This window comes from Coregonus lavaretus (assembly GCF_964263955.1).
Source record: "Coregonus lavaretus genome assembly, chromosome: 4".
NCBI classification, from domain to species: Eukaryota; Metazoa; Chordata; class Actinopteri; order Salmoniformes; family Salmonidae; genus Coregonus; species Coregonus lavaretus.
In genome coordinates, this window is record NC_139991.1 from 77954607 (window position 1) to 77981986 (window position 27380).

Genomic DNA, 27380 nt, shown 5'->3' on the forward strand with positions numbered 1-27380 from the left:
TCTTCTTCTTCTTCTTCTTCTTTGAGATTGGGTTGGCGGATCGCATCCAACTTTTAAGGTGCATATACCGCCACCTACTGTACTGGAGTGTGAGGCCAGTCAAGGCCTACATGCATTAAATTATCTTCATTAGTCCTGTTCTTCTAAGAAAGTGAAACAGAGCCCTAGGCATCACTACCCTCCCCTTTCCTCCCCCCACTACACCACCCTCACCCCAACCCCGTCCAGCCTCTCTAACCCTCCCCCACTACACCACCCAAACCCCAACCCCGTCCAGTCTCTCTAACCCTCCCCCACTACACCACCCAAACCCCAACCCCGTCCAGCCTCTCTAACCCTCCCCCACTACACCACCCTCACCCCAACCCCATCCAGTCTCTCTAACCCTCCCCCACTACACCACCCAAACCCCAACCCCATCCAGCCTCTCTAACCCTCCCCCACTACACCACCCTCACCCCAACCCAGTCCAGTCTCTCTAACCCTCCCCCACTACACCACCCAAACCCCAACCCCGTCCAGCCTCTCTAACCCTCCCCCACTACACCACCCTCACCCCAACCCCATCCAGTCTCTCTAACCCTCCCCCACTACACCACCCAAACCCCAACCCCATCCAGCCTCTCTAACCCTCCCCCACTACACCACCCAAACCCCAACCCCATCCAGTCTCTCTAACCCTCCCCCACTACACCACCCTCACCCCAACCCCATCCAGCCTCTCTAATCTCCCCCACTACACCACCCTCACCCCAACCCCGTCCAGCCTCTCTAACCCTCCCCCACTACACCACTACACCACCCTCACCCTCACCCCAACCCCATCCAGCCTCTCTAACCCTCCCCCACTACACCACCCAAACCCCAACCCCATCCAGCCTCTCTAACCCTCCCCCACTACACCACCCAAACCCCAACCCAGTCCAGTCTCTCTAACCCTCCCCCCACTACACCACCCAAACCCCAACCCCATCCAGCCTCTCTAACCCTCCCCCCACTACACCACCCAAACCCCAACCCCATCCAGCCTCTCTAACCCTCCCCCCACTACACCACCCAAACCCCAACCCCATCCAGCCTCTCTAACCCTCCACCACTACACCACCCAAACCCCAACCCCATCCAGCCTCTCTAACCCTCCACCACTACACCACCCAAACCCCAACCCCATCCAGCCTCTCTAACCCTCCCCCCACTACACCACCCTCACCCCAACCCCATCCAGCCTCTCTAACCCTCCCCCCACTACACCACCCAAACCCCAACCCCATCCAGCCTCTCTAACCCTCCACCACTACACCACCCTCACCCCAACCCCATCCAGCCTCTCTAACCCTCCCCCCACTACACCACCCAAACCCCAACCCCATCCAGCCTCTCTAACCCTCCCCCACTACACCACCCAAACCCCAACCCAGTCCAGCCTCTCTAACCCTCCCCCACTACACCACCCTCACCCCAACCCAGTCTCTCTAACCCTCCCCCACTACACCACCCTCACCCAACCCAGTCCAGCCTCTCTAACCCTCCCCCACTACACCACCCAAACCCCAACCCAGTCCAGTCTCTCTAACCCTCCCCCACTACACCACCCAAACCCCAACCCCATCCAGCCTCTCTAACCCTCCCCCCACTACACCACCCAAACCCCAACCCCATCCAGCCTCTCTAACCCTCCCCCCACTACACCACCCTCACCCCAACCCCATCCAGCCTCTCTAACCTTCCCCCACTACACCACCCAAACCCCAACCCAGTCCAGTCTCTCTAACCCTCCCCCACTACACCACCCAAACCCCAACCCCATCCAGTCTCTCTAACCCTCCCCCACTACACCACCCTCACCCCAACCCAGTCCAGTCTCTCTAACCCTCCCCCCACTACACCACCCTCACCCCAACCCAGTCCATCCTCTCTAACCCTCCCCCACTACACCACCCTCACCCCAACCCCATCCAGCCTCTCTAACCCTCCCCCACTACACCACCCTCACCCCAACCCCATCCAGCCTCTCTAACCCTCCCCCACTACACCACCCAAACCCCAACCCAGTCCAGTCTCTCTAACCCTCCCCCCACTACACCACCCAAACCCCAACCCAGTCCATCCTCTCTAACCCTCCCCCACTACACCACCCTCACCCCAACCCAGTCCAGTCTCTCTAACCCTCCCCCACTACACCACCCTCACCCCAACCCAGTCCAGTCTCTCTAACCCTCCACCACTACACCACCCTCACCCCAACCCCATCCAGCCTCTCTAACCCTCCCCCACTACACCACCCAAACCCCAACCCCGTCCAGCCTCTCTAACCCTCCCCCACTACACCACCCAAACCCCAACCCCATCCAGCCTCTCTAACCCTCCCCCCACTACACCACCCAAACCCCAACCCCATCCAGCCTCTCTAACCCTCCCCCACTACACCACCCTCACCCCAACCCCATCCAGCCTCTCTAACCCTCCCCCCACTACACCACCCTCACCCCAACCCAGTCCATCCTCTCTAACCCTCCCCCACTACACCACCCTCACCCCAACCCCATCCAGCCTCTCTAACCCTCCCCCACTACACCACCCTCACCCCAACCCCATCCAGCCTCTCTAACCCTCCCCCCACTACACCACCCAAACCCCAACCCCATCCAGCCTCTCTAACCCTCCCCCCACTACACCACCCTCACCCCAACCCCATCCAGCCTCTCTAACCCTCCCCCACTACACCACCCTCACCCCAACCCCATCCAGCCTCTCTAACCCTCCCCCACTACACCACCCAAACCCCAACCCAGTCCAGTCTCTCTAACCCTCCCCCCACTACACCACCCAAACCCCAACCCAGTCCATCCTCTCTAACCCTCCCCCACTACACCACCCTCACCCCAACCCCGTCCAGTCTCTCTAACCCTCCACCACTACACCACCCTCACCCCAACCCCATCCAGCCTCTCTAACCCTCCCCCACTACACCACCCAAACCCCAACCCCATCCAGCCTCTCTAACCCTCCCCCACTACACCACCCTCACCCCAACCCCATCCAGCCTCTCTAACCCTCCCCCCACTACACCACCCAAACCCCAACCCCATCCAGCCTCTCTAACCCTCCCCCCACTACACCACCCAAACCCCAACCCCATCCAGTCTCTCTAACCCTCCCCCACTACACCACCCTCACCCCAACCCAGTCCAGTCTCTCTAACCCTCCCCCACTACACCACCCTCACCCCAACCCAGTCCAGTCTCTCTAACCCTCCACCACTACACCACCCAAACCCCAACCCAGTCCAGTCTCTCTAACCCTCCCCCACTACACCACCCTCACCCCAACCCCATCCAGCCTCTCTAACCCTCCCCCACTACACCACCCAAACCCCAACCCCATCCAGCCTCTCTAACCCTCCCCCACTACACCACCCAAACCCCAACCCCATCCAGCCTCTCTAACCCTCCCCCACTACACCACCCAAACCCCAACCCCATCCAGCCTCTCTAACCCTCCCCCCACTACACCACCCTCACCCCAACCCAGTCCAGTCTCTCTAACCCTCCACCACTACACCACCCAAACCCCAACCCAGTCCAGTCTCTCTAACCCTCCACCACTACACCACCCAAACCCCAACCCAGTCCAGTCTCTCTAACCCTCCCCCACTACACCACCCAAACCCCAACCCCATCCAGCCTCTCTAACCCTCCACCACTACACCACCCAAACCCCAACCCAGTCCAGTCTCTCTAACCTTTTCACAGAAGCTCTCCCTGTCTATGTCATACAGTTCACAAAATATCAACACATGTTCCACCATTTCCTCCACCGGACACTCGTCACACACCTGTTTCATGTCTTCCTATCATCCACAACGTGGCATTCAAACCTGTGTGCCCAAACCGTAGTCTACTCCACACAACTTCCTCTCTCCTCCATCCCATAGTCCCCTCCTCTTCCTCTACTGACCGGTACCTCCCCTTTACTACTTGCATCCCTCTGCCAACGGTCAAGCCCTTTTGCCCAGATAAAGGACTTGACTTCCCTGCGGCCCAGTGGGACCCTGAATATCTACTCCCCTCTCTCCTCACAGCACTCTCAGTCTCCACATCAGCCTTCTCATTACCCTCCACACCACAGGAGGCTGGTGGTACCTTAATTGGGGAGGATTGGCTCGTCGTAATGGCTGGAGCGCAATGAGTGGAACGCTATCAAATACATCCAACATGGTTTCCATGGTTTCCATGTGTTTGATGCCATTCCATGTGCTCCGTTCCAGCCATTATTATCAGCCGTCCTCCCCTCAGCAGCCTCCACTGCTCCACACCCACATGGACTGGAACCCAGCAAAAGTTTCCCACCACTCCCATCCTCTCCAATCCCATCATCCAGCACCATCATCTCCACTAACAAGTCTCCCCTATCCGACCTGTCCGTCTCCACACTGCTCAACACTGCAGCCCAATCAGAGCAGGTCACCACTCTGAGAGGTTTCACCTCCTCCTCCACCCATCTCAAACCTATAATCATGGCCATCAACACTGACACATAATCAGTTAACTGCTTACATACTCTAACATTGAACATCTGGGATATACACCCGTGCCCCCACCCTACCACTGACTGGATCTTTTGACCCATCTGTATATATCGCCTTAAAAACGAATAAAACTGATTATCTATATATCTCTCCACACACCGTCTCATGTCCTCACCCCGTTCTCTCCTGCCCTCAATCATATCCACGTCTACACTTGGTTTCGGGAAAACAGCCACGGAGGAACGTTCTCCAATCCAATTGCCGGCCCCGTCTCTCTCTCCCCCAGTCCACATTCTACCACCTTCTGCCCGATTGTCCACCCGCACGCCCTCTGCTTACCCACCCTTCTGCCCGATTGTCCACCCGCACGCCCTCTGCTTACCCACCCTTCTCCCCGATTGTCCACCCGCACGCCCTCTGCTTACCCACCCTTCTGCCCGATTGTCCACCCGCACGCCCTCTGCTTACCCACCCTTCTGCCCGATTGTCCACCCGCACGCCCTCTGCTTACCCACCCTTCTGCCCGATTGTCCACCCGCACGCCCTCTGCTTACCCACCCTTCTGCCCGATTGTCCACCCGCACGCCCTCTGCTTACCCACCCTTCTGCCCGATTGTCCACCCGCACGCCCTCTGCTTACCCACCCTTCTGCCCGATTGTCCACCCGCACGCCCTCTGCTTACCCACCCTTCTGCCCGATTGTCCACCCGCACGCCCTCTGCTTACCCACCCTTCTGCCCGATCGTCCACCCGCACGCCCTCTACTTACCCACTCCTTGCTCCCAGCATTCCCCAGTTGCCGTGACCGCAGGATGTCCTTCTGAACTCCGTTTTCAACCTCACCCAGTACGCTAATGCACGTTTCGTTTTTTGCCTTATCCCCAGTGGCAGTTCCCCCACTATCCACCTGCAATGCCTCAACAGGTGTTGTCCTGAAGGATCCCACACACCATCTCAGGGCCCTTGACTGTATCCTAGTATCTAGTACCGTTTTGGCTGCCGATCCATCTACAAAGCACCCATAATCCAAAGATGACCTGATCAATGCCTGGTACATATACAACTGTGTTTGTCTCTCCGACCCCAATCGTATACTGCCACTGGCCTCATGAGGTTCAGCACCTTCCTACACTTTATTTCAATATGCTCAACATGTCTCTTCCACATAAACCTCTCTTTAAACCACAAATACTTAAACTCAGTCACCCTACCTATATCATGCTTGTGTTTCTAGCTCCAAAAGTGCAGTAAAAAAAAACTAGAAATACAAAACAATACACACACAATCCAAAAAGTAAAAATTAAATAAATTAAGAAATATCAGAATGAGCAATGTCAGAGTCCGGAATATATATATACAGTGCCTTCGGAAAGTATTCAGACCCCTTGACTTTTTCCACATTTTGTTACGTTAAAGCCTTATTCTAAAATTGATTCAATTGTTTTTTCCCCTCATCAATCTACACACAATACTCCATAATGACAAAGAAAAAACAGGTTTTTAGAAATTGTTGCTAATATATTAAAAATAAAAACTTAAATATCAAATTTACATAAGTATTCAGACCCTTTACTCAGTACTTTGTTGAAGCGCCTTTAGCAGCGATTACATCCTTGAGTCTTCTTGGGTTTGACGCTACAAGCTTGGCACACCTGTATTTGGGGAGTTTCTCCCATTCTTCTCTGCAGATCCTCTCAAGCTCTGTCAGCGTTGCTGCACAGCTATTTTCAGGTCTCTACAGAGATGTTCAATCAGGTTCAAGTCCGGGCTCTGGCTGGGCCACTCAAGGACATTTAGAGACTTGTCCCGAAGCCACTCCTGCATTGTCTTGGCTGTGTGCTTAGGGTCGTTGTCCTGTTGGAAGGTGAACCTTCGCCCCAGTCTGAGGTCCTGAGCAGTCTGGAGCAGGTTTTCATCAAGGATCTCTCTGTACTTTGCTCCGTTCATCTTTGCCTTGATCCTGACGAGTCTCCCAGTCCCTGCCGCTGAAAAACATCCCCACAGCATGATGCTGCCACCACCATGCTTCACCGTAGGGATAGTGCCAGGTTTCCTCCAGACGTGACGCTTGGCATTGACCAAAGAGTTCAATCTTGGTTTCATCAGACCAGAGGATCTTGTTTCTCATGGTCTGAGAGTCTTTAGGTTCCTTTTGGCAAACTCCAAGCGGGCTGTCATGTGCCTTTTACTGAGGAGTGGCTTCCGTCTGGCCACTCTACCATAAAGGCCTGATTGGTGTTGTGCTGCAGAGATAGTTGTCCTTCTGGAAGGTTCTCCCATCTCCACTGATGAACTCTAGAGCTCTGTCAGAGTGACCATCGGGTTCTTGGTCAACTCCCTGACCAATGCCCTTCTCCCCGATTGCTCAGTTTGGCCGGGCGTCCAGCTCTAGGAAGAGTCTTGGTTCCATTTAAGAATGATGGAGGCCACTGTGTTCTTGGGGACATTCAATGCTGCAGAAATGTTTTGGTACCCTTCCCAGATCTGTGTCTCGACACAATCCTGTCTCGGAGCTCTACGGACAATTCCTTCGACCTCAAACTCCCCAAATACAGGTGTGCCAAGCTTGTGGTGTCATACCCAAGAAGACTGTAATCGCTGCCAAAGGTGCTTCAACAAAGTACTGAGTAAAGGGTCTGAATACTTATGTAAATGTGATATTTAAGTTTTTATTTTTATATATATTAGCAACAATTTCTAAAAACCAGTTTATGCTTTGTCATTATGGTATATTCTGTGTAGATTGATGAGGGAAAAAAACAATTTAAGCCATTTTAGAATAAGGCTGTAACGTAACAAAATGTGGAAAACATCAAGGTGTCTGAATACTTTCCGAAGGCACTGTATATAAAACGGTGTGGACAGTATATGAATGGAAAAGGTGCAGGGAGATCGTTCTAGATTGAAGTCGAAATTGGACGTCTATCAATGTCCTGAGGACGTCGGTAAATGCCTTAAAAACCGGCCACTAGGGGCAACACAGAGCGTTATAACCATTAAGCAGGCTTGGACAGGGGTGGTGTAATCCCATGCCTCTAGATTAGAAGGTTGTGTGTTCGATCCTATCCCAAACCTTAACCCTTACCTTAACCATTCGGAATGAATGCCTAAACTTAACCCTTAACTTCGAAATGTGACGTTTTGGAGAACGTGGATGAACGTCTAATTCTGCAGTGAGACTGAGAGAGCTTGTTGCAAGGTGTGTACAGCAGCAGTTATATAGGATGAGCCATGACTAGAATACATTATATTCTCTGAGAGTTGAAACATTAGGAACACCTGCTCTTTCCAGGACATAGACTGACCAGGTGAATCCAGGTGAAAGCTATGATCCCTTATTGATGTCACTTGTTAAATCCACTTCAATCAGTGTAGATGAAGGGGAGGAGAAAGGTTAAAGAAGGATTTTAAACCTTGAGACAATTGAGACATGGATTGTGTATGTGTGCCGTTCAGAGTGTGAATGGGCAAGACAAAAGATGGAAGTGCCTTTGAACGGGGTATGGTAGTAGGTGCCAGGCGCACTGGTTAGAGTGTGTCAAGAACTGCAATGCTGCTGGGCTTTTCACCTTCAACAGTTTCCCGTGTGTATCAAGAATGGTCCACCACCCAAAGGACATCCAGCTAACTTGACACAACTGTGGGAAGCATTGGAGTCAACATGGGCAAAAGGGTGGGGGTGGGGGGGGGGGGGGGGGGGGGGGGGAGGTGTTCCTCAGTGTACATATAAAGTGAGTAAAACAGTATGTAAACATTATTAAAGTGACCAGTGTTCAAAACTCTATGTACATAGGGCAGGGTAGAGTGCAGGGTAGAGTACCGGGTGGTCTGGTTAGTAACAGTGAGTAATGTTCAGGGCAGGGTACTGGGCGGAGGCCGGCTAGTGGTGACTGTTTTTCAGTCTCTCGGTCCCAGCTTTGATGCACCTGTACTGTCTCCGCCTTCTAGATGATAGCGGGGTGAACAGGCCGTGGCTCGGGTGGCTGAGGTCCTTGATGATCTTCTTGGCCTTCCTGTGACTCGGAAGATGTCCTGGAGGGCCGTGTGAGGGCCGTGTGAGGGCCGTGTGAGGGCCGTGTGAGGGCCGTGTGAGGGCCGTGTGAGGGCCGAGTGAGGGCCGTGTGAGGGCCGAGTGAGGGCCGTGTGAGGGCCGTGTGAGGGCCGTGTGAGGGCCGAGTGAGGGCCGAGTGAGGGCCGTGTGAGGGCCGTGTGAGGGCCGTGTGAGGGCCGTGTGAGGGCCGTGTGAGGGCCGTGTGAGGGCCGAGTGAGGGCCGTGTGAGGGCCGTGTGAGGGCCGTGTGAGGGCCGTGTGAGGGCCGTGTGAGGGCCGCTGAGGATGCTGCAGCATCCCTGATAAATCACAATTACAATTATTATTATTATAATTATACAAAATTAAAATTAAATCTCTCTCACCAATTTAGTGCACTAGGCCTTTATTACTCCTGTATGAGTATAGAAAATTACTCCTTGACAAATATTTGTGATAAAGTGAATATCTCAGGCCCGCACCCAACCCCTGTGGTCCTCTGTAGCTCAATTGGTAGAGCATGGCGCTTATAACGCCAAGGTAGTGGGTTCGATCCCCGGGACCACCCATACATAAAGATGTATGCACACATGACTGTAAGTCGCTTTGGATAAAAGCGTCTGCTAAATGGCTTATTATTATTATTAATAGGCTACAGTCTGAGACGGGGTAAAGATGTTTTGACAGGGGGTGCAGGATTTTTTGTTGTTGCCTGCTTTAGATATGTTTCTGCTTATAATTTGCGACATTTTGGTAGGCTATTTGTTAGTCAACTTGTCTAAGTGTAAGTGCTGTAAAATAAACATTGGGTTGTTATTTTACCTGAAATGCACAAGGTCCTCTATGATAATTAATCCACAGATAAAAGGGTAAACGGAGTATGTTTCTAGTAATCTCTCCGCCTTCAGGCTTCTACTTCTTCTTTGGACTTTATATGGCGGTTGGCAACCAACTTTAAGGTGCATTACCATCACCAACTGGACTGGAGTGTGGACCTCAGTTCATCTTTCAATCACCCACGTGGGTATATGCTCCTAAAAAGCAATGAGGAGATGGGAGAGGCGGGACTTGCAGCGTGCAATGATTAAATAACATGTATGTGTACATTTATTTTGCAACGCTCACGCACGCGACGCGGTTGATAATTTTCAAACTCAAATGGCTAGGAAAAATCGAGGCGCACTCTGTATAAAAGTCGCTGGACACAAACAAATACACAGATTTGACAGTCAAGCTAGCTATCACTCAAATGAAAGCCAACCCCTGTCATTATGTAGAACTACCTGTGAAAGTGATGATTTGTTCTAAGAGATATTCTAGGAGTTGATTTGGTTTGGGCGCCCCGGGTTTATGGTTTGCGCAACATTGTAACCTTTGTTTGAGACCAAGCCAGTATCGCGCACATAACTAGAATGAGATTCACTTTCTATGATCTCTCTCCCTCTCTCTGCTCTGATAGACAGGAGCCTGAACTCTCATCTCTCCAGCGTTGCACTTCATCATTTATATCCTTATAGAATGAAAGCGGCGCGAAGGCTGCTGGAGGAACTGCAGCAGCCCTGATGAATTGAAAGACATTTGCAAAGTTATAATAATAATAATAAGCCATTTAGTAGACGCTTTTATCCACTCGCGACTTAGTCATGAGGGCATACATTTTTACGTATGGGTGGTCCCGGGGATCGAACCCACTACCCTGGTGTTACAAGCGCCATGCTTTACCAATTGAGCTACAGAGGACCACAGTTATAGAATAACTGCTGTCTGTTCATAAAGAAATGAAATCATTCAGAATAGCCTACTACACCACGAGAAGGCTTATAATTTAGCCATCGAGGATTAATAGCTTATTTTTTAAAAATTGCCAGTGGATTGTAGCCCAAGAACAAGCGGCAACAGCACGCAGACAAAACAGGTCTTTCATAATATTTCAAATACAATCGAGGGAAAACACCGGTTGGAAAGCAAATGGCTCCTGCTGAAAAGAGAAGACTATGCTGTAGGCTACCAAAATATTTGATCAACTTCCAAATATTGTTTTACAAAAGAGAGAGAGAGAGAGAGAGGCTTCTGGCACGAGCGCATCGGCCATCACCAGCAAGTGAGCTGCGCATCATTGAGCGAGTCAGTGAAACTGGAAAGCATGTTTAGGACTATAATTTCATCCTCATATTGTAGCCTATAATGTCTCGACACACCTAGGCCTACATTTGATGGGTTCAAGACAAAATCGTTTTTATTGATCTCAGATTCTGTTTGTCAGTGTCAAAGTAGCCTGCCATTTCGATCATTTGTGCAGTATTAAGAAAATATTCTGCCAAAGTCTCCAGTCAAATCAAATCAAATTTTTATTTGTCACATGCGCAAAATACAACAGGTGTAGACCTTAACCTGAAATGCTTACTTACAAGCCCTTAACCAACAATGCAGTTCAAGAAAGAGTTAGCGCCTTACGGTCAGATGCAGAGCAGTTGCCATACCAGGCGGTGATGCAACCGGTCAGGATGCTCTCGATGGTGCAGCTGTAGAACTTTTTGAGGATCTGGGGACCCATGCCAAATCTTATCAGTCACCTAAGGGGGAAAAGGTGTTGTCGTGCCCTCTTCACGACTGTCTTGGTGTGTTTGGACCATCATAGTTTGTTGGTGATGTGGACACCAAGGAACTTGAAACTCTCGACCCGCTCCACTACAGCCCCATTGATGTTAATGGGGGCCTGTTCGACCCGCCTTTTCCTGTAGTCCACGATCAGCTCCTTTGTCTTGCTGACGTTGAGGAAGAGGTTGTTGTCCTGGCACCACACTGCCAGGTCTCTGACCTCCTCCCTATAGGCTGTCATCGTTGTCGGTGATCAGGCCTACCACTGTTGTGTTGTCAGCAAACTTAATGATGGTGTTGGAGTCGTGTTTGGCCACGCAGTCGTGGGTGAACAGGGAGTACAGAAGGGGACTGACCACGCACCCCTGAGGGGCCCCCATGTTGAGGATCAGCGTGGCAGATGTGTTGTTGCCTACCCTTACCACCTGGGGGCGGCCCGTCAGGAAGTCCAGGATCCAGTTGCAGAGGGAAGTGTTTAGTCCCAGGGTCCTTAGCTTAGTGATGAGCTTTGTGGGCACTACGCTGAGCTGTAGTCAATGAACAGCATTCTCACGTAGGTGTTCCTTTTGTCCCGGTGGGAAAGGGCAGTGTGGAGTGCGATTGAGATTGCGTCATCTGTGGATCTGTTGGGGTGATATGCGAATTGGAGTGGGTCTAGGGTTTCCGGGATGATGCTGTTTTTTTGAGCCATGACCAGCCTTTCAAAGCACTTCATGGCTACCGACGTCAGTGCTACGCGGCAGTAATCATTTAGGCAGGTTACCTTCGCTTCCTTGGGCACAGGGACTATGGTCGTCTGCTTGAAACATGTAGGTATTACAGACTCGGTCAGGGAGAAGTTGAAAATGTCAGTGAAGACACTTGCCAGTTGGTCTAGCCTTTAGCTCGATGCGGATGTTGCCTGTAATCCATGGCTTCTGGTTGGGGTATGTACGTATGGTCACTGTGGGGACGACGTCGTCGATGCACTTATTGATGAAGCCGGTGACTGAGGTGGTATACTCCTCAATGCCATTGGATGAATCCTGGAACATATTCCAGTCTGTGCTAGCAAAACAGTCCTGTAGCGTAGCATCCGCGCATCTACAGCTCAGCGTTCAACACCATAGTGCTCTCAAAGCTCATCACTAAGCTAAGGATCCTGGGACTAAACACCTCCCTCTGCAACTGGATCCTGGACTTCCTGACGGGCCGCCCCCAAGTGGTAAGGGTAGGTAACAACACATCTGCCACACTGATCCTCAACACGGGGGCCCCTCAGGGGTGCGTGCTCAGTCCCCTCCTGTACTCCCTGTTCACCCATGACTGCATGGCCAGGCACGACTCCAACACCATCATTAAGTTTGCCGACGACACAACAGTGGTAGGCCTGATCACCGACAACGATGAGACAGCCTATAGGGAGGAGGTCAGAGACCTGGCCGTGTGGTGCCAGGATAACAACCTCTCCCTCAACGTGACCAAGACAAAGGAGATGATTGTGGAGACTGAGCACGCCCCCATTCTCATCGACGGGCTGTAGTGGAACAGGTTGAGAGCTTCAAGTTCCTTGGTGTCCACATCATCAACAAACTATCATGGTCCAAACACACCAAGACAGTCGTGAAGAGGGCACGACAAAGCCTATTCCCCCTCAGGAGACTGAAAATATTCGGCATGGGTCCACAGATCCTCAAAAAATTATACAGCTGCATCATCGAGAGCATCCTGACTGGTTGCATCACCGCCTGGTATGGCAACTGCTTGGCCTCCGACCACAAGGCACTACAGAGGGTAGTGCGTACGGCCCAGTACATTACTGGGGCCAAGCTTCCTGCCATCCAGGACCTCTACACCAGGCGGTGTCAGAGGAAGGCCCTCAAAATTGTCAAAGACTCCAGCCACCCTAGTCATAGACTGTTCTCTCTGCTACTGCACGGCAAGCGGTACCGGAGTGCCAAGTCTAGGTCAAAAAGACTTCTCAACAGCTTCTACCCCCAGGCCATAAGACTTCTGAACAGCTAATCATGTCTACCCGGACTATTTGCACTGCCCCCCCCACCCCATCTTTTTACGCTGCTGCTACTCTGTTAATTATTTATGCAGTCACTTTAACTCTACCCACATGTACATATTACTTCAACTACCTCAACTAGCCGGTGCCCCCGCACATTGACTCTGCACCGGTACCCCCCTGTATATATAGCCTCCCTACTGTTATTTTATTTTACTTCTGCTCTTTTTTTTCTCAACACTTTTTTGTTGTTGTTTTATTTTACTTTTTTATTAAAAATAAATGCACTGTTGGTTAAGGGCTGTAAGTAAGCATTTCACTGTAATGTCTGCACCTGTTGTATTCGGCGCATGTGGCCAATCAAATTTGATTTGATTTGATCTGACCACTTCCGTATTGAGCGAGTCACTGAATTAACAGGTTATAGAGCAAACAAGGCAATTATCACAACAGAGAGGTTGTAATATGGCGTTGTTTTTTTTAGAGGGAGGGGGGGGCTTGGCTTCCCCAGTGATTTTACCAACACACCGCTACTGTTCATAAGATCTGGGTGCCATATGGAATACTGTGTGACAAAAGGGGTCTGTATTGAAAACATGAGCTTTTTTTAGTCCAGCAGTCGCAAATCGATTTTTCTTTCATGGCACACGAGACACCTGCCTGATTTGCTCCGGTCTCAGTGGACTAATCCATTGAGGAGGCCACGGGGGTGACATGGACCAAGAATATGGGGATTGTGGCTCAGATGCAAAAGGCATGTCTCTCTCCAGAATGCCTGTCTCCCAAACTGCTTCCTGTTTCAGTCAAGTATTTGTGGGTTCGTTTCCCACGGCGGGCCAGTATGAAAATGTATGCACTCACTAACTGTAAGTCGCTCTGGAACTGTAAGTCGCTCTGGATAAGAGCGTCTGCTAAAATGACTAAAATGTAAATGTAAAAATGTCCCGTTCACGTCAAACAAAAACACTGTTATGATTGATTGACAATTAGTGTCTTCCACAATGCAGGCAATGGTTGCAAGTTGCAGCTGGTGAGGAGCAACTGCAGTAAAAACTTCATGACCTTTGATCACATGGTTGTTGTAATGTTCATGTAGGCACAAGTCGTAGAACTTTTATTCCGATAATGCAACACACTTTTAAAGGCTGTGACCAACGATAGTCACCGAAATGACAAAAGTGATCCGCTCGAACGTGCCCTCTGGCTCAAGCGTTTTATTACTTCCGGTACTGTTATTGTACTTCCGAGACTGCGCGGTGCGAGTCAGCTGACAGCTGTGTGGTTGCATCCAACGGGTCCAGTATTTGATACACGGGATTGGAAATAATCATAAAACAAACCATAATTCCAGGCCAAGAAACTAAGATATTTTCCGGAAATTCCGTTCGCGGTTTCCCCTCGCTTGCACAATGAGTGCTGGCACCGCTAAATCGCTAGCATCGTCGGGGCAAAAACCCATTCAGGAGATCTGCCATCCGCTCGGAGCCGAGGAGGCAGCGGCAGCCGGAGTCCTCACACCCAGTCCAGATGTCGGAAACACCACTAGCAGCATCGGAGAGAAGGTAAGATAGATAGATAGATAGATAGATAGATAGATAAATACGTTGGATAGAGATATTTGGCTAGATACTTTGGTCCTTATTCTATACCTACTAACCTAGTCATCCAAATGTTTTCTGAATGTTTTCTGAATGCTCATCTGTTTCGCCACACCACACATCTCTTTTCGAATATTACATTGTAGCTGTGTCTACAACAACAACAACGTTGTTGCAGTTTTTATCCTGTAGACATGTAATACATCTGGTGGCAGATCTGCTGGGAGGCTGATTTGTCTTTAGCTTGAAGCTACAGGTCCTCTGTAGCTCAGCTGGTAAAACACGGCGCTTGTAACGCCAAGGGTCTGCTAAAATGGCATATTATTCAATGAATTCTCCATATGGCATCAACTATAGATGCTTGTTGTGACGGTCACTAGTAAAAATAAATATGACCTAACTAGACATGTTTAACTCTATAACCTTTGTGAATTAATCCATACCAAAGGTTTTCTGATCACAGGACAAAGATGGGGCCATCAAGCTGGAGATTCCTTCTACCAGCACAAGATAATGATATCATATATAGCCTAATGCAAATGAATACCAGGTCCGTGCTTGAATAACTTTCAATCTGTTGTTGATACAGAGCAGATCTTGTAATTTTAAACCAAGCAGTGGTATTTAAAACGTGAACACACGTAAACAAACAAACAGACATAGATAGTTTAGATAGTTTTATGATACTGAAGGTTGTTTCAGAGTGAGATGTCAGTGTCAGTCATGGGGAGCTCAGCCTGACAACGGCACTGTGTTTTCCTCTGGGACATCTCATTCTCATGGGCTGTGGCCAAATGGCACCTGATTCCCAATGTAGTGCACTAACTTCTGACCAGAGCCCTCAAAAGTAGTGCACTACACAGGGAATAGGGTGCCATTTGGGACAGAGCCATGCTCTCTGTGGGGATTGTTTATTGTGTATAACTTGTTGTATCATAATGTTGTAGTGAAAATGCATTAGCCTACTCAGAGATACAGTATGTTTGTGAGATACTCAACAAATAGCTTTGTCATTGCAAGAGGAGGAGGACACTAAATGGCATCATTACTCATAGCGTCAGTTTCCCAGACACAGTCTAAGACGTATCCTAGATTAAAAAGCATTTTCAATAGAGATTCTCCATTGAGCATGCTTTTTAGTCCAGGGATAGACTTAATCTGTGTCCGGGAAACCGCCCCATAATCTTGGTTGAGGCATTCGTGGCGTTGCACAGTGTAATGCATTACTAATGTTGACTCCTAGATCTAGAAGAATTGGGGCTAGGCTGTTTTAACTGATCTCTCCATAAATCAGTGCACTGGACTGAACGTAAAGAGATGCCTTCCAAGAATGTGTTCTGCTGGGTTTGTTTAGCTAAATGTGACCATTTGTTATCATAGTTTGCCATTACATTTACATTTACATTTTAGTCATTTAGCAGACGCTCTTATCCAGAGCGACTTACAGTTAGTGAGTGGATACATTATTTTTTATACTGGCCCCCCATGGGAATCGAACCCACAACCCTGGCATTGCAAACCCCATGCTCTACCAACTGAGCTACATCCCTGCCGGCCATTCCCTCCCCTACCCTGGACGACGCTGGGCCAATTGTGCGCCGCCCCGTGTGTCTCCAGGTCGCGGCCGGCTACGACAGAGCCTGGATTCGAACCAGGATCTCTAGTGGCACAGCCTTAGACCACTGCACCACTCGGGAGAGTGGCATCATAGTTTGGGTATAATAAGGAGCTTGCTTCCTGTGCTCATCAGTTCAATAGGCCAGTCTATCTTTGCCTTATGAGCTGAAAATGCAACAGTACCCAATATGAATGAATCCCAACTGGCACCCGCTTCCATATTTAGTGCACTGTTTTGACCAAGGCCCACAAGGCTCTGGTCTAATGTAGTGCACTAAAGGGAATAGGGTACCATTTGGGACGTACAGGTAACTTCCAAAATAATGGAAACCCTGGAGTAAATGAGGGATACTGAGTATATTGAAAGCAGGTGCTTCCACACAGGTGTGGTTCTTGAGTTAATTAAGCAATTAACATCCTATCATGCTAATGATGATGTTTCTGCACATAATTAGGTTTGTGCACATTAGGGTTGTCCCCTACCAAAAAAAAATTGTTGATCCATCAAGAGTCGTCTGTTCTTTCGACCCACTGGTTGAATTTTTAAAACGTGTTTTTCCATATATTGACACATCCGATGTTTTTATCAAATCAGCTATATGCACTGAGCTTGTCTAATGCTTTATGCACACAGTTTGATTAAATCATTAAGATACAAATGACTAGAGGGAGTCCGACCGCAATTTATTTGATTGTGCCGGGCCGGGCTCAGACTTGCTGCGCCGTGTTAAAATAAAAAAAGACAGCGAGTGACTATGCGACTAGCACCCGTTGTCTCTCTCCTCCCTGATGCAGCGACCACCACAGAACATCAACAGTGTGTATAACGCTGTCCGTGTTGCTGAAGCTGCAACATAATTACAGCCATTTCTGACTGAATAGTTACGTTACCGAAATCCCTAATTCGTTTCTGAAAAACATTCCCTATTTCCTCAACCCTTGCGCTCTTTACCTGACACATGTATGCATCGCATCGCGTGACCAAAGACCTATTCCCACGGGACTAGTATTACTAGAGAATGTTGGTTATGTAATAATTACTCCAGAATGTCCGTTATTCCAGAGGACGACTCGGACGGGATTCGTTTTTTTTCTCCAAACTGCCCCCTGTAATTATTATTATTATAATTAGGAATATTATTATTTGTAATAAATTGACAGTTATGACCGAAGCCTGTAGGTTTTTAATTCTAGGCATGAAGATAAAGTATTTCAACTTGTCCAGGTGACCCGCAGTACATCCTAAATGCCCCAAGGCTATGGATGAGAAAGTGAACTTGCCAAACGTTTAGGTCAGTTGTATGCTGCTTCGCGATCTATTAACGGCAAGGATCGCATTAAATAGGCTCAATATGTTTTACTGACGCGTTTGGCAATATTCAATTAATACGCACAAAACATATAAACAAAAGCGTTCACTGTGAAAGTTGATAGGCCACATGTTGGCCATTCATATATAGCTTATGTGCAGCACTTAGTTCAATTTATCCAATCAGTTATTGTTTTCTTGCTCAAACCGCGAGCAACATCTGTCAAACTCAGACATTTCTCTCAAAACACAGGAAAGTCGATTTGCACGGGACCAGTATTATCAGAGGACCTTTTGAGTTCACCAAAAAAATAGTAGGTTTTTCTGGCTGGAATTGTTACTCTCCTGCCATGTAAAAATGACTGACATGGCAGATTCGGACGGGACTAAAATTACAGATGTGGTGTTTTGTGCTCGTGCACATAATTACATTACCCGACCTCCCCCAGTAAAACGAATCCCGTCCGTATAATAGGGACAGACCTATAGCGTATCATAATCGCATCAATACAATTGTTATAGCGAACTCTGAAAACTGTTACGCGTGACAGCAAAATGGATGCAGAGGACGTGACAAATAAACTCGAGACGGGGGAATGTTTACTGGTTGCTCAGGAGGTAAAGGGGAATGTTTACTGGTTGCTCAGGAGGTAAAGGGGAATGTTTACTGGTTGCTCAGGAGGTAAAGGGGAATGTTTACTGGTTGCTCAGGAGGTAAAGAGGAATGTTTACTGGTTGCTCAGGAGGTAAAGGGGAAGTCAGATGTGTGGAATAAATGTGACTAGTTGTGGAAAATACTGGAGATCAAGAAAAAGAAGGTAAGGAGGAAGCGCTGCGTGGATATTATGTGTGCCAAACAGGTGCTGTTAGATTACAATATCGTTTTTCTGACCGTTTGGAACGATGTAAATTACACTAAATAAATTATAAGCGTACCAGAGAGTCTGTTGTAAAAAAAAATGGTTATGCCTTTATTACAGCAAAGACTAAGAACAGTCGCATTAATTCGTGAATGCAATTTCCGAAATGGAACGGTTTATTTATTGTTTAAGCTTAATTACTCAAGGCTAGCTTTATTTTAAAACTAAAATGCTTGATTGCATTTCAAATCATGAACGACGCGTATGCTGTGTAATGACATGAACGAATGAATGATTGATTGATACAGTAGTCTATAGAAGTATTGAAATACAGGCCTAAGTATGTTACGGTATTAAGACTAAACAGGAAGCGCTCTTAGGCCTACAGCTCGATGGTGGTTATAAAAGGCTGCTATACTAAAGCTACTAATGATAACGACATTACTTATTATTATAATGATGATCAATAAGAAGGAGATCAAGAAAAAGGAGCGTTATTAATATAATTCAAATTTTTTAGACAACAATAAATAACGAGAAAAAAAGTGTTAACCCTTTACAGAAAAGCTAAGATCAAAAACAGCCGAATTTGTTAAATTGTTTACTTGACATGTCGTTGCGTGAGGCTTGGTACTCACTGGATCAGTAGGCTATTAAATAAACACTCAAACAGGCAACAGAAGCAGGATCTGTCTTATTTCTGTAGATATATATGGATGATTTATAAAGCCAGGAACATTTTAATAGTTAGGCTATTGATTATAACCCTAATTACGGTGGGGTTCTCTCCTCACTTTTCTTAGACAAAAAGGCGAGGGCTGTTTTCTCACTTCCTCATTCTGCTGCCTCCATTGTTCTCAACACCAATATGCTGGTTAACTTTGCTGTTATGCAGATAGCAACATGGTCTAGGAAAAGGTGCCAATTCAACAGCACACTGATGTGTTTCTGAACCGCGGACAGCGACCACTATCCAACGCGGGAGAAAGCGCATTATTTATAAAATAATATTATTTTTATTAGTGTTGCACCATTGTTCTTATGTTATACAACCATATACAATTTCCGTAGCACGGGTCTTAGACTGATGGACTGTGCCTTCCCCACGGCCTCCATAATGGATCAGTTCACTCAGACAGGCCTCCACAATGGATCAGTCCACTCAGACAGGCCTCCACAATGGATCAGTCCACTCAGACAGGCCTCCGTAATGGATCAGTCCACTCAGACAGGTGTCTGATATACATTACCAGTCAAAAGTTTGGACACACCTACTCATTCAAGGGTTTTTCTTAATTTTTTACTATTTTCTACATTGTAGAATAATAGTGAAGACATCAAAACTATGAAATAACACATGGAAACATGTAGTATCCAGAAAAGTGTTAAACAAATCAAAATATATTTTATATTTGAGATTCTTCAAAGTAGCCACCCTTTGCCTTGATGACAGCTTTGCACACTCTTGGCATTCTCTCAACCAGCTTCATGAGGAATGCTTTTCCAACAGTCTTGAAGGAGTTCCCACATATGCTGAGCACTTGTTGGCTGCTTTTCCTTCACTCTGCGGTCCAACTCATCCCAAACCATCTCAATTAGGTTGAGGTTGGGTGATTGTGGAGGCCAGGTCATCTGATGCAGCACTCCATCACTCTCCTTGGTAAAATAGCCCTTACACAGCCTGGAGGTGAGTTTTGGGTCATTGTCTTGTTGAAAAACAAATGAGAGTCCCACTAAGCGCAAACCAGATGGAATGGCGTATCGCTGCAGAATGCTGTGGTAGCCATGCTGGTTAAGTGTGCCTTGAATTCTAAATAAATCATCTGACAGTGTCACCAGCAAAGCACCATCACACTTCCTCCTCCATGTTTCACGGTGGGAACCACACATGCGGAGATCATCTGTTCACCTACTGTGCATCTCACAAAGACACGGCGGTTGGAACCAAAAATCTCAAATTTGGACTCATCAGACCAAAGGACAGATTTCCACCAGTCTAATGTCCATTGCTCTTATTGGTGTCCTTTAGTAGTGGTTTCTTTGCAGCAATTCGACCATGAAGGCCTGTTTCACACAGTCTCCTCTGAACAGTTGATGTTGAGATGCGTCTGTTACTTGAACTCTGTGAAGCATTTATTTGGTCTGCAATCTCAGATGCAGTTAACTCTAATGAACTTATCCTCTGCAGCAGAGGTAACTCTGGGTCTTCCTTTCCTGTGGCGATCCTCATGAGAGCCAGTTTCATCATAGCGCTTGATGTTTTTTGCACTTGTGGAAACTTTCAAAGTTCTTGACATTTTCCGGATTGACTGACCTTCATGTCTTAAAGTAATGATGGACTGTCTTTTCTCTTTGCTTATTTGAGCTGTTGTTGCCATAAAATGGACTTGGTCTTTTACCAAATAGGGCTATCTTCTGTATACCCCCCCTACCTTGTCACAACACAACTGATTGGCTCAAAGAAGGAAAGGAATTCCACAAATTAACATTTAAGAAGGCACACCTGTTAATTGAAATGCATTCCAGGTGACTACCTCATGAAGCTGGTTGAGAGAATGCCAAGAGTGTGCAAAGCTGTCATCAAGGCAAAGGGTGGCTATTTGAAGAACTCAAATATAAATTATATTTTGATTAACACTTTTTTGGTTACTACATGATTCCATATGTGTTATTACATAGTTTTGATGTCTTCACAATTATTTACATTTACATTTTAGTCATTTAGCAGACGCTCTTATCCAGAGCGACTTACAGTTAGTGAGTGCATACATTATTTTATTTTTCATACTGGCCCCCCGTGGGAATCGAACCCACAACCCTGGCGTTGCAAACGCCATGCTCTACCAACTGGGCTACATCCCTGCCGGCCATTCCCCTCCCCTACCCTGGACGACGCTGGGCCAATTGTGCGCCGCCCCATGGGGTCTCCCGGTCGCGGCCGGCTACGACAGAGCCTGGATTCGAACCAGGATCTCTAGTAGCACAGCTAGCACTGCGATGCAGTGCCTTAGACCACTGCGCCACTCGGGAGTTAATTCTACAATGTAGAAAATAGTACAAATAAACTTTTGACTGGTGTGTATATATTTTGTTGCTACTGCTGGACTAAAGAAATCTCAGTCGACCAGCAGCCTATCGACCAAACAGTCGACCAGCAGCCTATCGACCAAACAGTCGACCAGTCGACTAAATGGGGTCAGCCCTACTGCACGTAGTGATGTTTCAGTTCATAGTGATGTTTCAGTTCATAGTGATGTTTCAGTACATAGTGATATGCCCACTAGTAAATACAACACTACACAACTTCTAAAATCTTAACAACTTGGACGTGCTCACATTTCCCGAGTTCTTTGTCCCAAATCTTTCATTCTGTCCATCCTCAACCCCAGGACGTGGGTGCTCACATTACACGCTCATTTCCTAGTTGATCCTGCCCTGCGTTTCTCGATTGTCATAAGAAAGAAATGCCCGACAGGCAGGAAGTGAGCTGGTTTATTAGTGTGCACATTATTATGTCATCAAAAAGAGAGAGGTGTAGAATAGTTGGGAAGACGTGGACTATATGGACTTTTTATTCTGCAGAGGGAATCGGAGGTAATAGAAAACTTCAGTTGAAAAGACAGCTGTGTTCTGTCCACAGCTCCATCAATATGTCTTCCGTCACCTCGGTCCAACACGGTGCTTCACCATTGTTTTGGTCTCACATGCTGAGTGCTCATTGGCTATTGGCAGCAGTCCTTGCCCAATTGTGTTGTAGCACCGCTCGTACTACAAGATGCACAACCAACATTTCTGAAAATTCTCGGGACATCCGACAGGGGTCTGGTGTCGCATCCTTCCGATAGAGTTCCAGACACTTGTAGAATCTACGCCGAGGCGCATTGAAGCTGTTCTGGCTGGTGGCCCAAAGCCCAGTTAAGACGCGTTATGTTGGTGTTTCCTTTATTTTGTCAGTTACCTGTAGACCGGAATGTGTGACAAAGGTCTTGTGGTTACCATGGAGCCATTGATGTTTAACCACTGAACCTGAGGGGAATCCTAGATGGAGGCCAGAGAGCTGAATGACTTTGCCCTACTAGGCCTACATAGTAGCTGTTTTTAAATGTTCTGCAGGCATGGCGGGATACCTCTTGATAACCAAAAAGGTCAAATGGGGGGTGCTTATATCTGTCCTGTTTCCCAGTGAGACCTGTGTATAATTTGTCAAGTCTTTTACATCCGTGTTTGAACTTAGGCTAACACTGTTTAGGAAAGACCACTTTATGAAACAAGCCCAGCTCTCACAGCTGGCTGGGCAGGCTACCAGGACTCGGCAGGCTACCAGGACTCGGCAGGCTACCAGGAAAGGGTTGTCACTGTTTCCAGCCGCAGTAGCAGGTCTTTTTAAATGAGGTTGTCATTTTGTTGCAAAACGCTGTTTCCTGCCCACCACTACTACAGTAGTTTGATGTGTTGATACAGTTACGACACTTAACAGTACAGTCATGTGATCTGTTAATAGATTAGCTGTAGAGTACCAGTCATGTGATCTGTTATTAGATTAACCAGATGGTCAGTACTAAAACATTAACCAGATGGTCAGTACTAAAACATTAACCAGATGGTCAGTGCTGGTGGTTATTTCCTAGCTTTGGGGCTGTTACCTGTTAGCTACTGAAGGGGGTGCGTCCCAAATAGCACCATAATCCATATATAGTGCACTACTCTGGGCCTGGTCAAAAGTAGTGCACTCTGTAGGGAATATGGTGCCATTTGGGACTATCAACTGGGCTCAGACTCTCAGGCTGGCAGCACCGGTCTGTAAAACACGTAGAAAATAGGTCGTCTATGACCTTAAAATCTGAGAATTGGGGTGTATTCACTATGAAGCAAATGGGCTGAAACGTGGAGGGATCTACCTGAACTGTCCAATAAGAAACCTTAGTTTGAGTCCTACAGTTAATTTTGCACCAATTTGCACTAATGAATTACCCCCGCAGGTTTCTGAATGTCTGGCTCTATATTAGGGAGGCACCGATATGACATTTTGGGCCGATTCCGATATATTTTCCTTGCCAAAAAATCCGATACCAATAACCGATATTAAAACATTTGAGTGGCCTTTTTAAGCATTCTAGTACAGTTTAAATAGTTGAAACAAGGTGTCGTTTGTTCAGTTAGGAACAGATTGTTTAATAACTTGTAAATGACAAATCCATGAACGTATTTTATCGCACAACTGATATTCACGACACAAATATTTTAGCTGCCCCCCCCCACATTACAAAGATGGTTGTTGGCGGCTCTTCTTACTATCTAATATTGACTGTATGGAGAAACTTAAAAATGCTTTGAAATAAATATTGATTTAAACTAAAAATCATTTTAGCTTTAACTGCTTGAAAAAACGACTGTCTCTAGGCTATGTCATAAACTGCTATAAAAAACGGCTGTCTCTAGGCTATGTCATAAACTGCTATAAAAACGGCTGTCTCTAGGCTATGTCATAAACTGCTATAAAAACGGCTGTCTCTAGGCTATGCCATAAACTGCTATAAAAACGGCTGTCTCTAGGCTATGTCATAAACTGCTATAAAAACGGCTGTCTCTAGGCTATGCCATAAACTGCTATAAAAACGGCTGTCTCTAGGCTATGTCATAAACTGCTATAAAAACGGCTGTCTCTAGGCTATGCCATAAACTGCTATAAAAACGGCTGTCTCTAGGCTATGTCATAAACTGCTATAAAAACGGCTGTCTCTAGGCTATGTCATAAACTGCTATAAAAACGGCTGTCTCTAGGCTATGCCATAAACTGCTATAAAAACGGCTGTCTCTAGGCTATGTCATAAACTGCTATAAAAACGGCTGTCTCTAGGCTATGTCATAAACTGCTATAAAAACGGCTGTCTCTAGGCTATGTCATAAACTGCTATAAATGGCACAACTTTTCAAATGTGCTCAACTGACCTGACTAGTAAAATGCGAGCAAATTTACATCTCATCTTTCATTTAAAAAATAAACAAAATAACAAAACTGCTTTGTTTTTTAAATTCAATGAAAATCTTGTCCTATACCAGCCATGAATAAACAACAGAAAAGCCATTGGGCTTAGAGTCAATTCTTTTCCAGTGACTCTAGATGACTGGGTTACACTATGACTTGCCCATTTACAATTTTAACATTTGGGGGAGGTTTTTCTTCACAAAGAGGACCTGCTCGGCTTTGGCACAAGAGAGTCTGTTTCTTTTTTCCTCTGCAATGTGTGAAGCTGCACTGAAAAGGCGCTCAGTGTCCACACTACTACAGGGAGCACCAATATACTTGCGCGCAGCTTTAGCTAGGACGGGGAACCGCTGCTTGTTACTTCTCCAGTATCCAAGTGCATCTTCATTCCTGGGAATTGTAGGTTCTGTCAGGTATGGGGGGGTGGTAGGTATAGATCAACATTGGCTAATGTTGGCCGATGTAGTCTTTCTCATGTTACGTGCATTATCACGTAGCACAGCCTGTACTTTGTTCTCGGGGATTTTCCAAGTTTCAAACATGTTCTCAAATGCCATTGAAACGGCAGCAGCGGTATGAGAACCAGCACATTCTTGAGCGTGCAATACGGCTTTCCTCAGTACGAAGTCCTCGTCCACCCACTGTGCTGTCAGACTCGGCATGCTCATGGGGCTGACGTCGCTGGTCCAAATGTCAGTGGTGAAGCTAATAGCAGTGACGCCCATAGCAAGTAGCTCGTGGATGTGCGTTTCAACAGTACTGTGTAACTCCGGTAGGGCAACATCTGATTCCGATATGCTTACCGATGTATCGTGCATCCCTAGTCTATATAGTTCTAATGATTACCCCCCAGGTTTATAAATGTCTGGGTCTATATAGTTCTAATGATTACCCCCCAGGTTTATAAATGTCTGGGTCTATATAGTTCTAATGATGACCCCCCAGGTTTATAAATGTCTGGGTCTATATAGTTCTAATGATGACCCCCCAGGTTTATAAATGTCTGGGTCTATATAGTTCTAATGATGACCCCCCAGGTTTATAAATGTCTGGGTCTATATAGTTCTAATGATGACCCCCCCAGGTTTATAAATGTCTGGGTCTAAATAGTTCTAATGATGACCCCCCAGGTTTATAAATGTCTGGGTCTATATAGTTCTAATGATGACCCCCCAGGTTTATAAATGTCTGGGTCTATATAGTTCTAATGATGACCCCCCAGGTTTATAAATGTCTGGGTCTAAATAGTTCTAATGATGACCCCCCAGGTTTATAAATGTCTGGGTCTATATAGTTCTAATGATGACCCCCCAGGTTTATAAATGTCTGGGTCTAAATAGTTCTAATGATGACCCCCCAGGTTTATAAATGTCTGGGTCTATATAGTTCTAATGTTGACCCCCCAGGTTTATAAATGTCTGGGTCTATATAATTTAGTTCTGAACAGAAAAGGCAAAGTGAATGAGTTTGTGAACCTGATTTGAAACCACTACTGTTATGTGATTTAGGCCTATATTTGCAAGACACTGGCAGTTGATTCAGTGTTCAGGGGTAGTGATTGAAGAGACTTTCTATTCCCTGTTTGTTTTTATTATTCTCTGGTCTAAAGTAGTGCACTATAAAGTAGTGCACTATGTTGGTTGCCATTTGGGACGCATACCACTACTAACGCTGTTTCTATGTTCTTCATGTTTCCTGCTTCTAGGAACCAAGTCTGCCCAATGGGACACCGGTGGAGACATCTAGTCCCGCCTCCTCGTCTTCCCTCCTGAACCGGCTGCAGCTGGATGACGACCTGGATGGAGAAACACGCGACCTCTTCGTTACCGTCGACGACCCTAAGAAACACGTCTCCACCATGGAGACCTACATCACCTACAGAGTGGTGACTAAGGTAGGGTCCTTTCTTACTACCTGTAACGTGGATGGGATCAACACAGCATCTGCCCCAACCCTTACATTCAAGGAGCTTTTTCTTGCTATTAGAATTCTGTGTTTATTCTGTCATCAAATAGACCAACTTAGCCTGAGGCTAGAGCAACACAGGGTTGTCATCTCCCTCATCACCCTCCTCACCCCTCCTCACATCTCCTCACCCCTCCTCACATCTCCTCACCCCTCTTTACCTCTCCTCACATCTCCTCACCCCTCCTCACCCCTCCTCACATCTCCTCACCCCTCTTTACTCCTCCTCACATCTCCTCACCCCTCTTTACTCCTCCTCACATCTCCTCACCCCTCTTTTCCCCTCCTCACATCTCCTCACCCCTCTTTTCCCCTCCTCACATCTCCTCACCCCTCTTTACTCCTCCTCACATCTCCTCACCCCTCTTTTCCCCTCCTCACCCCTCCTCACCCCTCCTCACCCCTCCTCACATCTCCTCACCCCTCCTCACCCCTCCTCACCCCTCCTCACCCCTCCTCACATCTCCTCACCCCTCTTTTACCCCTCCTCACATCTCCTCACCCCTCACATCTCCTCACCCCTCCTCACATCTCCTCACCCCTCTTTACCCCTCCTCACATCTCCTCACCCCTCCTCACCCCTCCTCACCCCTCCTCACATCTCCTCACCCCTCACATCTCCTCACCCCTCCTCACATCTCCTCACCCCTCTTTACTCCTCCTCACATCTCCTCACCCCTCCTCACCCCTCCTCACATCTCCTCACCCCTCTTTTACCCCTCCTCACATCTCCTCACCCCTCACATCTCCTCACATCTCCTCACCCCTCCTCACATCTCCTCACCCCTCTTTTCCCCTCCTCACATCTCCTCACCCCTCTTTTACCCCTCTTCCCTCAACCTCCTGATCAATTGTCAGCTGAATCTGAACACCAACACAGTGCCAATTTCAAAATG

General features: G+C 47.4%; 1 protein-coding gene across 1 annotated transcript; it reads left to right on the forward strand.

Moving 5' to 3' along the window:
- Positions 1-14452: 14452 nt before the first annotated feature.
- Positions 14453-26549, forward strand: LOC311127549 (sorting nexin-30-like; the record flags this gene model as incomplete). Its single annotated transcript, XM_084159366.1, has 3 exons — positions 14453-14711; positions 26225-26413; positions 26535-26549. The coding sequence occupies exons 1-3, from the start codon at positions 14559-14561 to the stop codon at positions 26547-26549; spliced, it is 357 nt and encodes a 118-aa protein (XP_084015492.1). The 5' UTR covers positions 14453-14558.
- Between the last annotated feature and the right edge of the window lie 831 nt (positions 26550-27380).